The sequence below is a fragment of the Bombina bombina genome, unplaced genomic scaffold, assembly GCF_027579735.1.
Source record: "Bombina bombina isolate aBomBom1 unplaced genomic scaffold, aBomBom1.pri scaffold_773, whole genome shotgun sequence".
Classification (NCBI taxonomy): domain Eukaryota; kingdom Metazoa; phylum Chordata; class Amphibia; order Anura; family Bombinatoridae; genus Bombina; species Bombina bombina.
Window position 1 is genome coordinate 145,468 of NW_026512552.1, and position 10,396 is coordinate 155,863.

Consider the following 10,396-nt stretch of genomic DNA (forward strand, 5'->3'; position numbering starts at 1 on the left):
TTTGATTTTATTGGTTTGTGGTTCTTTTTTTGTAAATTCACAAGACCCTAGACCTGCTTGGAATTGGAGACATGGGGAATCCTGGTGGGATAGTTACCCCCAACGTATGTTTGGATTTGGTCAGGGATTTCAAGACAGCTATACCCCTCCTGCAGAACGCAGACAGCTATCCCAGCAGAAAACTATTGCAGTTCAATGTGAAGCTGATAAACTGGTTGTCACTGTCCAACGTGATTTGTATGGCAATGGAGTGCCAGCAAAACCTTCAGATATGGTATTAGGTTCCCAGCTATGTAAACCTACTTCACAATCTACTAACACAATCCTAGTTTTTCAGTATGGGTTACAGCAGTGTGGAATCCGCTTACAGGTAAGTACAACATTTTAACTGAATTTCAGATTTGTTCAAATATTTCTTTTTAAATTCTTATCAAATATGACCAGCTAACATTCCTATTAGTAGTTTTTTAGCAAAAAAACTTCTTACTTTAAAGCACTGCTTGGCAACAAAGGCTTTAGCTAGACCCTACTTATAAATCTAACACTACAAAATCTATTTGTAATATTTCCCTGGACTGCATTTGTAGAGATCCATGCTTTATGGAGTTATTCAGTTTTTAATTGTAAAGGCATCTTGCTTTTGTTGGCTTATTTATTGTATAAAAAGCTAAACATTTTTCATGATTCAGATAGCACATGCAACTTTAAACCTATTTTACTTCTGTTATCAAGTTTGCTTTTTGTTTTGTTTCTTTTGTTGAAGGCGCAACAATGCACTATTACTGGCTGCTAGCCAAAAACACAGGTGATCCTGACAAGAGGCATGTGATGCAGTGCATTGCTGTGCCTGAGCTTGGATCCCTTTATTACCCATTCTCCAATTTTGCATAACCAACACAGTTATAATAATATACTTTTTACCTCTGTGATTACCTTGCATCTATGCCTCTGCAAACTGCACCCTTATTTCAGTTATTTTGACAGACTTGCATTTTTAGCCAATCAGTGATGACTCCTAGGAGCTTCACGTGCCCGAGCTCAATGTTATCTATATGAAACACATGAACTAACGCCCTCTAGTGGTGAAAAACTGTCAATGTTTTCCCATTAGAGGCAGTCTTCAAGGTCTAAGAAATTAGCACATGAACCTCCTAGAGTTAGCTTTCAACTAAGAATACCAAGAGAACAAAGCAAAATTGGTAATAAAAGTAAATTGGAAAGTTGTTTAAAATGACATGCCCTATTTAAATCATGAATTTTTTTTTTTTTTTTTTTACTGTCCCTTTAATATATTGATACTTTAACCCATGCTCTCTAACATCTTTATGGAAGAGCTTTGAAAAGCTTTACAATGTTTAACAAAGGATACAGAGAACCAAGACAATTAAATAACCACAAAAGTAAACTTAAAAAGTTGACTGAATCATAAGGTGGGATTTTCTTTATTTTTTTTATTTGAATTAAACAAACAAGAGCGGTTGCATTATATATATATTTATATATATATATATATATATATATATATATATATATATATATATATATATATATATAAAAATTGTCGGTTAACCATTTCATAATTATATTTTAGTAAGAGTGGTATAGAAGATATGTGGAGATTTAAAGTTAGAGAAAAATCTGTTTAAAGAGACATGTGACACACTTTCATGATTCTGTTATCTAACTTTACTTTTTTTTTTGTTTTTTTCCTCTCTTGATACTGTGAAGTGCAATCTGTAGATAAACTAATGTTAGTTATGATAATGCCACATACAACCGATAACCTATAACTATTCTCCAAAAAAAAAAAAATCCCCCTAATTTACAAATTTCATAGATCTTGCATTCTAATTTCCTTTTCATAGATGACACCAGAATGGATGATCTATGCTACACAATTAATATATAATCCAACTCCTACCTCAAACTCTCTCATCATTAGAACAAATTCTGCTGTGATCCCAATCAACTGTTATTATCCCAGGTATTTGCATTTTTCTTTGTGTTTTGTGGGGATTTTTTTTATGTTTTGGAACAAATGTACTAATTGATTTATAGTAGAGTGTAATTAGCAGCTATGAAAAAAGAGTGATCAGAAAAGGCCACAGCTGAGTATGTTTTCACCTTTAAAGGGACAGTCTACACCAGAATTTTTATTGTTTTAAAAGATAGATAATCCCTTTATTACCCATTTCCCAGTTTTGCATAACCAACAGTTATAATAATATACTTTTAACCTCTGTGATTATCTTGTATCTAAGCCTCTGCAAACTGCCCCTTTTTTCAGTGCTTTTGACAGGCTTGCAGTCTAGCCAATCAGTGCCTGCTTAGATAACTTCTCGTGCACGAGCAAAGTGTTATCTATAAGAAATACGTGAACTAACACCCTCTAGTGGTGAAAAACTGTTAAAATGCAATCTAAAAGAGGTGGGCTTCAAGGTCTAAGATTAGCATATGAACCTCCTAGTTTAAGCTTTCAACTAAGAATACCAAGAGAACAAAGCAAAATTGGTGATCAAAGTAAATTGGAAAATTGTTTAAAATTACATGCTCTATCTGAATCATGAAAGTTTTTATTTTGTCCTAGACTGTCCCTTTAACCCCAGAGAAGCAGTTTAGCTAAGCTAGAATCTGACATACTTTTGTCAAGTAAATGATATAAGACTGATATCAGTCCCTTGAGAAGTAGGTTGAAATATGTAAATTCAACTAAATAACTTTTTTGGTTTGACTGTTCTACGGTGTTACTAAGACAACTCAACTTCGGTGGTAGTTGCTTTTTTGTTTTATTCTTTTGGTATCATACCAACTTTGATCTGTACTACCATGTGCTGGTGAGAGAGAGATTTTTGTGGTGCACTGAATAGTTTATTCTGTTATTTGGTGTGTGTATACTATTTTATTATTTCTGACCTTGATGCATAGTGTGCTTTTTAACAAGGTTTTGGTTTTGTTTCCACTCAGGGCTAGATTATAAGTGGATCGTGAAAAATGTTTGTGCAAAAGCATCATTTTATTTTAATAAAGTATTTTTATTGTTTTGATTTTAGGGTGCACTAACAACTTGGTTTTGGATAACGCTGGTGCGTTAAATCCTCACATAATGGACTTCTATGGGGTGTACTGGAAACTCGAGCGCTAAGCCAATGTTACATTAAACCTGTGCTAAAGTAGCAGTTTTTCCGTTGGGTATAAACTATGGTGTTGTGTTGAAATGTGACTATTTCAGTGCTATTTGCTTTGCACCTGTTTATCTCGCCACTTGTAAAATGATTACTAATAATGCTCTGTTCACTCTCCATAAAAAGTATAGGGCAAGCTAAAAAAGTTAGCGGTTTTAGAATTCTCTTGTTAATTTTTACTATCCTCTAGTAATTGTGCATTTTCTTAGTATGGGTCTGAGCAAAAGAGAACACACTGTTGCTCCACTTGTCATCTAGTCTTTGTCGGGTAAATAAGTTTTTTTTTTTTTTTTTTTTTTTTTTTTTTTTTTTTTTTTTTTTAAAAGCAAAATGTCTAATAGGTGTTACGAGAAACTGATTATGCATTCTTAATTTTAAGCAACTAATTCATTTTTTTTTTTTTTTTTTTTTTTTTCTCCTTTCCTCCATTTGAAGACAAGGTAATGTATCCAGTAATGCCATCAAACCAACATGGGCTCCTTTCAGCACTACCGTATCTTTCGAAGACAAGCTTGTCTTCTCATTGCAACTGATGAATGGTAGGTGGTTCTATCACTGGAATCTTAATTTAAACCGAGAAACCTTAATACATTGATACTTTATGGAAGAGCTTTGTAAAACTTTACAATAAAGAAATGTTTACTTGATTGAAATAAACTGTTAAATGGACACCCTGGAATGTGACTCAAAGTTCAGACAGATTATAAAAACCACCTGGTTGACCTGGTCCAAAAGTAGCTTACTTGATAAGTTATCCATTTTGTAGCGTTTGTTTGAACTAAGATGTACAGTAAGTTCAAATACCATGACATCGCATGTGAAAAGGCAAATAACATTACTGTGTTTTTTTTTTTTTCATAAATAAATAAAAATATACTACAAGGCTTGGTTAAATAAACTTTTAAAGGCTTTTCATTTGGTCTTCCAATAGATTATCTAAGGTTTTAAGAACAGATTTACACCTTGTATTTTTCAGTTGTTTTTTTTTTTAGTGGGCAAACTCTATCGACTGACCTTCTAGACAAGACTTGCCACTATAATTTTTATGTTTGCAACTGCTGCAATTAGGCATAAATATGTACCAAGGTTAAAATTAGGATTGATATAGATATATACTTTAAAGGGACATTATATCCTAAATATATTTCATGCACATCCCTCTAATTGTGGGTGCCCCATAATATTAAAGGGATTCTATACCCAATTGTTTTCTTTCATGATTCAGAGCATGCCATTTTAAGCAATTTTTTTTTTTACTCCTATCTTTTTTTTTTTTTTTTTTTTTTTGTTCTCTTGCAATCTTTATTTGAAAAAGAAGTAAGGTTAGGAGCCAGCCCATTTTTGGTTCAGTACCTAGGTACATTTTGCCACCAATCAGCAAGTGCTACCCATGTGCTGAACCAAAAATGTACCGGCTCTTAAGTTTGCATTGCTGCGTTTTTCAAATAGAAGTAAATTAGATTTGCTTAGAATTTCTTTCTCTATCTGAATCACGAAAGAGAAATTTTTATTTAGTATCCCTTCAAGGGTCTTTATAAAAATAAGTTCTTGTGGAGATTTGCTGGTCTCTCATGACACCCAGTATTTCTGAGCTATATGAGCTTATGTAAGATTGACCAGCAAAAAAAAACAAAAATGAACCTTGTTTCATAAGTCCTAACCCAGCAATTTCTAGCACAACAGCTTAAAATTTTATATAAAAGAAAAGTTTGGATTCCTTTAAAAAATAATAATAATAAAAAAAAATTAATATACCCAAAAAATGTATAATTCATTGATGTAGAATAGAACCGATCATTTCTCCTTGCAGATGACTGGAGCTCCATAAGAACTTCTTCAGTCTTTCACCTGGGGGAAGTTTTCCATATAGAAGCCTCTATTAGCAGTGTCAATCATATGCCTATGACAGTCTATGTGGATAGCTGCGTGGCTACCCTAACTACAGATATTTACTCCAGTCCACGCTATGAGATCATTGCTGCAAATGGGTAAGACGTTGGCATGGCAGTTCTAACTAAACAGTTAAGTGGTTTTACAATAAATCTCTTGTATATGTAGGTGTCTATTGGATGGGAAACAAGAAGATTCTTCTTCTGCATTTAGAGCACCAAGAATGCAACCAGACAAACTTCAATTTACAGTTGATGCCTTCAGATTCACAGGGAAAGATATCTCAATGGTGTGCGTGTGGAAAAGGGAGGAGGGAGGCTTTACACATTTCTTTAAAGAGAAAGCTATTTTACTATTTCTGTATTTGTTACTGTATTTGTTGCTTTTTGTTTTATCATTCCCTTACTCATTAGATCTATATCACCTGCAATCTGAAAGCTGCTGCACTTACTCAGGCCCCAGATACTATGCACAAGGCTTGTTCCTTCAACAAAGCTACAAACATGTGAGTATTAACCAATTTATTTATGGCTTAAGGGAATGTCCGTTATTTCTAAAAGCTAAATGAATATATACAGTAATGGAGTTGGTTTGTGTGGCACAAACCTCTTAAGATAAATGCCTTTTGATTTTATATATACAGCTCTGATAATTTTGCAGTGTTGTCTATATTTTGTATGTTTCTCTGGTTTTACTGTTTTTTTGTTTTTTTTGTTTGGGGTTTTTTTTTTTGTTTTTTTTTTAAATTAAATATACAGCTGGTCTTCAACTGAAGGACCCAGTAACATTTGCAATTGTTGTGATGCTGGAAATTGTGTGGTGACTCCAGGACAAAGCAGGGGACGGGGGCCCTATTATACAGGCTCTCGAAGAAACTGGAAAAGAGAAGCTGAAACAGGTAATTGGCTGTTCAGTACTACATGTCATCTTAAACCTCTAAAGAGCATTCTTTCTAAACATGGGTTTCTCAACTTATATACGTGAATGTAAAATCTTGTCTGCTATGAAATCATTTCTTTGGTCCATTGCTTCCTTTGTAGCATCTAAAGAACTAGTGGTTTTTTAGTTTCTTTAAATGGATGTCACTGTTAATTTGAGGGGGGAATGTTTTTATGGTGTAAGTGTGCATCTCGTCACTTATACTGATGTCTACAGAATCAAACAATCCCAGCTCTTTCTTTCAGTTTAAAGGGTGTGGGTGGTGTTTGTGCTTGCTGAAAGGCAGGAAGGTATCTGGTTGTTGTTCTTGTTGTTGTTTGTGGTTTTTTTTTTTTTTTTTTTTTTAGGGGGGGGATGGTTTAGTATGTGCCTGCATCACTAGTTGGTAGCACTATTTCCTGTCATATCGTGCTCCAGTAAAGTTCACTCTACCTATCTTGTTTGTTGAAGAGATATCTAGATAGGTAGTGTGTGAACATTACTGAAGCACTATATGACCGGAAATACAGTAATTTACTTCTATTATCAAATTAGCTTCACTATTGTTCAAGAGATCTAGAGTGAAGCTAATTTTGATAATAGAAGTAAATTACTGGATTCAAGTTATTAAAATCATCTTAAAGAAGTGGTTTACTTCATCTTTTACCTGTAAAAAACAAAAGCCTAATTGATGGCTCTAAATTACCTCATTTGAGGATTTGTGTGGTCAGTTACTTGACATTATTATTCTCCGTAGGTTTAAGCCTTGAGGAAGAAGAAGCAATAGCAACACTAGGTCCCTTAATGGTTATTGGATCTGCTGAAAAAATAGAATTTTCATCAATTCTAGAAAATAACAACAAGCTGGAACTTTGGCTATTGGTGGGAACTGCTGTTTTGTGCCTGTCTGTCGTTTTTGTGTGTGTTGCCACAAACTGGAGACTCTTGACTAAAAAAATTACTTACTCACAACAATAAAAAATAAATAAAAATAACTTGTCTCTTTGTAAATAAAGCAGCTAGTATGACAAACCTACAGAAAATCTTGGTTATATTTAACAAGACAAATATATATTGCAGGTCAGACTTTTGCATCTTGGTCATTGTGAAGCACCCACCTTAAAGGGACAGTCTACACCAGAATTGTTGTCGTTTTAAAAGATAGATAATCCCTTTTATATATATATATATATATATATATATATATATATATATATATATATATATATATATATATATATATATATATATTCTCTGATTATCTTGTATCTAAGCCTCTGCAAACTGCCCCTTTATTTCAGTTCTTTTGACAGACTTGCAGTTTAGCCATTCGGTGATGGCTCCCAGGTAACTTCACGTGCATGAGCAGTGTTATATATATGAAAAACGTGAACTAACACCCTCTAGTGGTGAAAAACCTGTTAAAATGCATTCTTAAGAGGCGGCCTTCAAGGTATAAGAAATTAGCATATGAACCTCCTAGGTTAAGCTTTTAACTAAGAATACAAGAGAACAAAGAAATTGGTGATAAAAGTAAATTGGAAAATTGTTTAAAATTACATGCCCTATCTGAATTTTTTTTTTTTAACCAGACTGTCCCTTTAACAAATGTTTTGTTATGGATAGATCAATAAGAAAGAAATTCTCTGTAGCAAGATTGCTAGCCTTTGAGGCTGGGAATATATTGCGCTTCCCCCTCCCCCCCCCAAAAAAAAAATACCGTAAATACATCTGGTCTAAGTGCCTGATCCAGTAACATTCACCATTGCTCTTAGGCATCTTCCCATGGTATCTCTCTTGTCTCAGGGTCAGAAGGATATATTTTGGATGCACCACCTCAAACGTGTCCTTAGGAATTAACACAAGGCCAGGACTTCAAAGTATCTAAAAACCTGAGCACGGGGTTGCAAAGGCTTGGAGACCACTTTATTACTGAATATCCTCACATCATAGCCTGGGATGGAATCACTGCACTAGAAATTTAAATATTCCTTGTATGAGCATTATGTCTAGGAGTAGTGTTGTAACTATATGTGGTAAGATGAAGCTGAATGAAAAACTCACTTCTGTCTTTCTTGTAGACGTGTAATCATTGGGACTGTTTTGGTTAACATTTACGTTGCATGCACTTTTTATGTGCCTAGTGCCTTTTTGCTATGATAGGTTTTTTTTTTTTTTTTTTTTTTTTTTTTTTTAATAGTACAAGGTTTTGCAAGGTACAGTTCTCATGGGAAAACCCTTAATATTGCATTGAGGCTTCAGGAGTACCATACCTGTAATATAAAAAAAGCATAAACAAAACCAATACAAAAAGGGAAACTAATAGCAATACACATAAATAATTCTTGCTCACTATGGAGATCAAAAAGACTCTGGTCATTTTTCTACAGGTGCCATAATAAGGTTATGAAATTGGGTGGAGGAGGTAAAATCACAGCTGCAGCCTTGAGTAGAACATATGATCTTTAATAACATCACTATTATAGAGATTAGCACACCGTAAGTAATGAGAAGAGAGGGGGAAGAAGGAGTATTACCGTGGCCCTGGGGAGAGGAACAGCCCTGTTTTATGGCTTGGGTAAGGCTTCACTGTATTTTGCATCTAAGTCAGAGTAGTGGGAGAGAAGTTTGGTACATTGATTTCAGGGTTGATTTGTCCCAAATGAACATAGCCTCCGAAAAACTCTAATTTGTTAGGCTTGAGGTGGCCATATTCCTTCATTGAGAAAAGCTCACTTGTTTCATTTATCCGAGAACTTATAAGGAGCACCATATATGGTTATTCAAATGTGTTAAATCTATCAAATAATTAATATAGCACAGAATAAATTATACATATGATTTTTAGCACAATAAAAAGCTAAAAGACTATACTTAGTCTAAAAAAAGTCACTTTTTCTTCTAAATGATGAAAGTGCTGTTACTTCTAAGCCCTCTGGTGTTCACTCTCGGGCTCAAAAATATGTATGAAATGATTATATCTGTGAAACAGAACAAATGGAGTGCACAAAAGATCTTAGTGCAGCATTAAAAGTACAGGTGGCCCTCGGTTTACAACGGTTCAATTTGCGCAGTTTCAGAATAACGCCTTTTTTTTTTTTGCTATTGAAAAGCATTGACTGCTATTAAAAGCATTAGCACATGCCAAACATATATAAATGCACTCACAAAGGTGCCCTCAAACATATGAGGTATGTAGTTGCGATAAACAGTCACTCTGTCCCTTTAAAACCATGCAGCCAGGGTATCCCACTTAGTCCTTTCGTTTGCCAGACTCCTTTCCTTAATCTTAAGCTTGTGGTAGGCCTGAGGCTTTCCAGAAAGTCTATGATTTACAGGGTCAGAGTATATACAAGAAAAAAGGAGATCATGTGAAGTCAATGCAGAGCTGTAAAAGGCTGATGAAGCAGGGAGGAGCCTGCGAAACTCATTAGGCCACGTCCACTTTTTCAACGAGGAGACTTGAGTGTGATCACAGCTCAGCTAGACTGAAGCCAGCTTTTTACAGCTCTGCTATGCAGTGACTTCACATAATCTCATTTTCTCTTGTATATACTTTCTGACCCTGTAAGCCATAGACTTTCTGGAAATCCTCAGGACCACAAGCTAACGATTAAAGTAAGGAGTCTGGCAAACAAAAGGACTAAGCGGGATACCTTGGCTGCAGGGTTTTAAAGGGACAGAGTGACTGTTTATCGCAACTACATACCTCATATGTTTGAGGGCACCTTTTGTGAGTGCATTTATGTTTAGGAATAAAATGTACTTTTAATACTGCACTTATATCATTTGTGCACTCCATTTGTTTTGTTTCAGAAATATAATCATTTCATACATGGTTTCATTTATCCCCATAGTTTTGGTGGGCATAATAGGTGTTTTCCAGTTTCTGGCAATTAGTAGTCTTGTACTATTGAGGTCAATTTGTAGAATAAGTTTTTTTTTTTTTTAAGTGTACATATGATTTTTGTCATGTCATTTTAGCAAGGCAATATAAAGAGTGAGTTTGAAATTATCGCCCAAGATTGACTGTAAATGGCATTCCACGAATTTCCATAGGGGTTGCAGTACTGCCACATATGTGGTAAATTGCCACATTCTTTGCATTCTCTCCAGCACATTCGAGGTGAATTTGGATAAATGGTACTCAATCTCACTAGGGTGAGATACTACCTGAGAAGTAGCTTATAATTTAATTCTGAAATTTTGGTGGAGGAAGAGGATTTCCTAAATGATCAGAAGATTCTGTCTACCTAAGTCTGTTTCATTTTACTACGTATTAAGGAAGGTTTGTATCAAGATCAGCCAAAAGGAATTTACAGGAGTTAGACAAGGGGCTTTTGTATTAAGCTTCCCAAATTACATACATGTTCGAAGGGTGTAAGTTGTTGCAGACTATCACTCTT

At 34.6% G+C, this 10,396-nt stretch overlaps 1 protein-coding gene across 1 annotated transcript; it reads left to right on the plus strand.

Moving 5' to 3' along the window:
- The first annotated feature begins 106 nt into the window (after positions 1-106).
- On the plus strand, positions 107-10,019 carry LOC128644393 (zona pellucida sperm-binding protein 3-like). The gene is made up of 9 exons (XM_053697021.1): positions 107-370; positions 1,866-1,984; positions 3,618-3,721; positions 4,993-5,170; positions 5,241-5,361; positions 5,486-5,577; positions 5,831-5,980; positions 6,755-6,872; positions 9,975-10,019. The coding sequence occupies exons 1-9, from the start codon at positions 107-109 to the stop codon at positions 10,017-10,019; spliced, it is 1,191 nt and encodes a 396-aa protein (XP_053552996.1).
- The last annotated feature ends 377 nt before the right edge of the window (positions 10,020-10,396 follow it).

Excerpts from the sequence above, each read along its gene's own strand:
- LOC128644393 (XM_053697021.1), top strand. The coding sequence starts at position 107 with ATGTTTGGATTTGGTCAGGGATTTCAAGACAGCTATACCCCTCCTGCA. Across the intron at positions 371-1,865 it reads AGTGTGGAATCCGCTTACAG|ATGACACCAGAATGGATGAT; the intron begins GTAAGTACAACA and ends TCCTTTTCATAG. Across the intron at positions 5,171-5,240 it reads GAGATCATTGCTGCAAATGG|GTGTCTATTGGATGGGAAAC; the intron begins GTAAGACGTTGG and ends TTGTATATGTAG.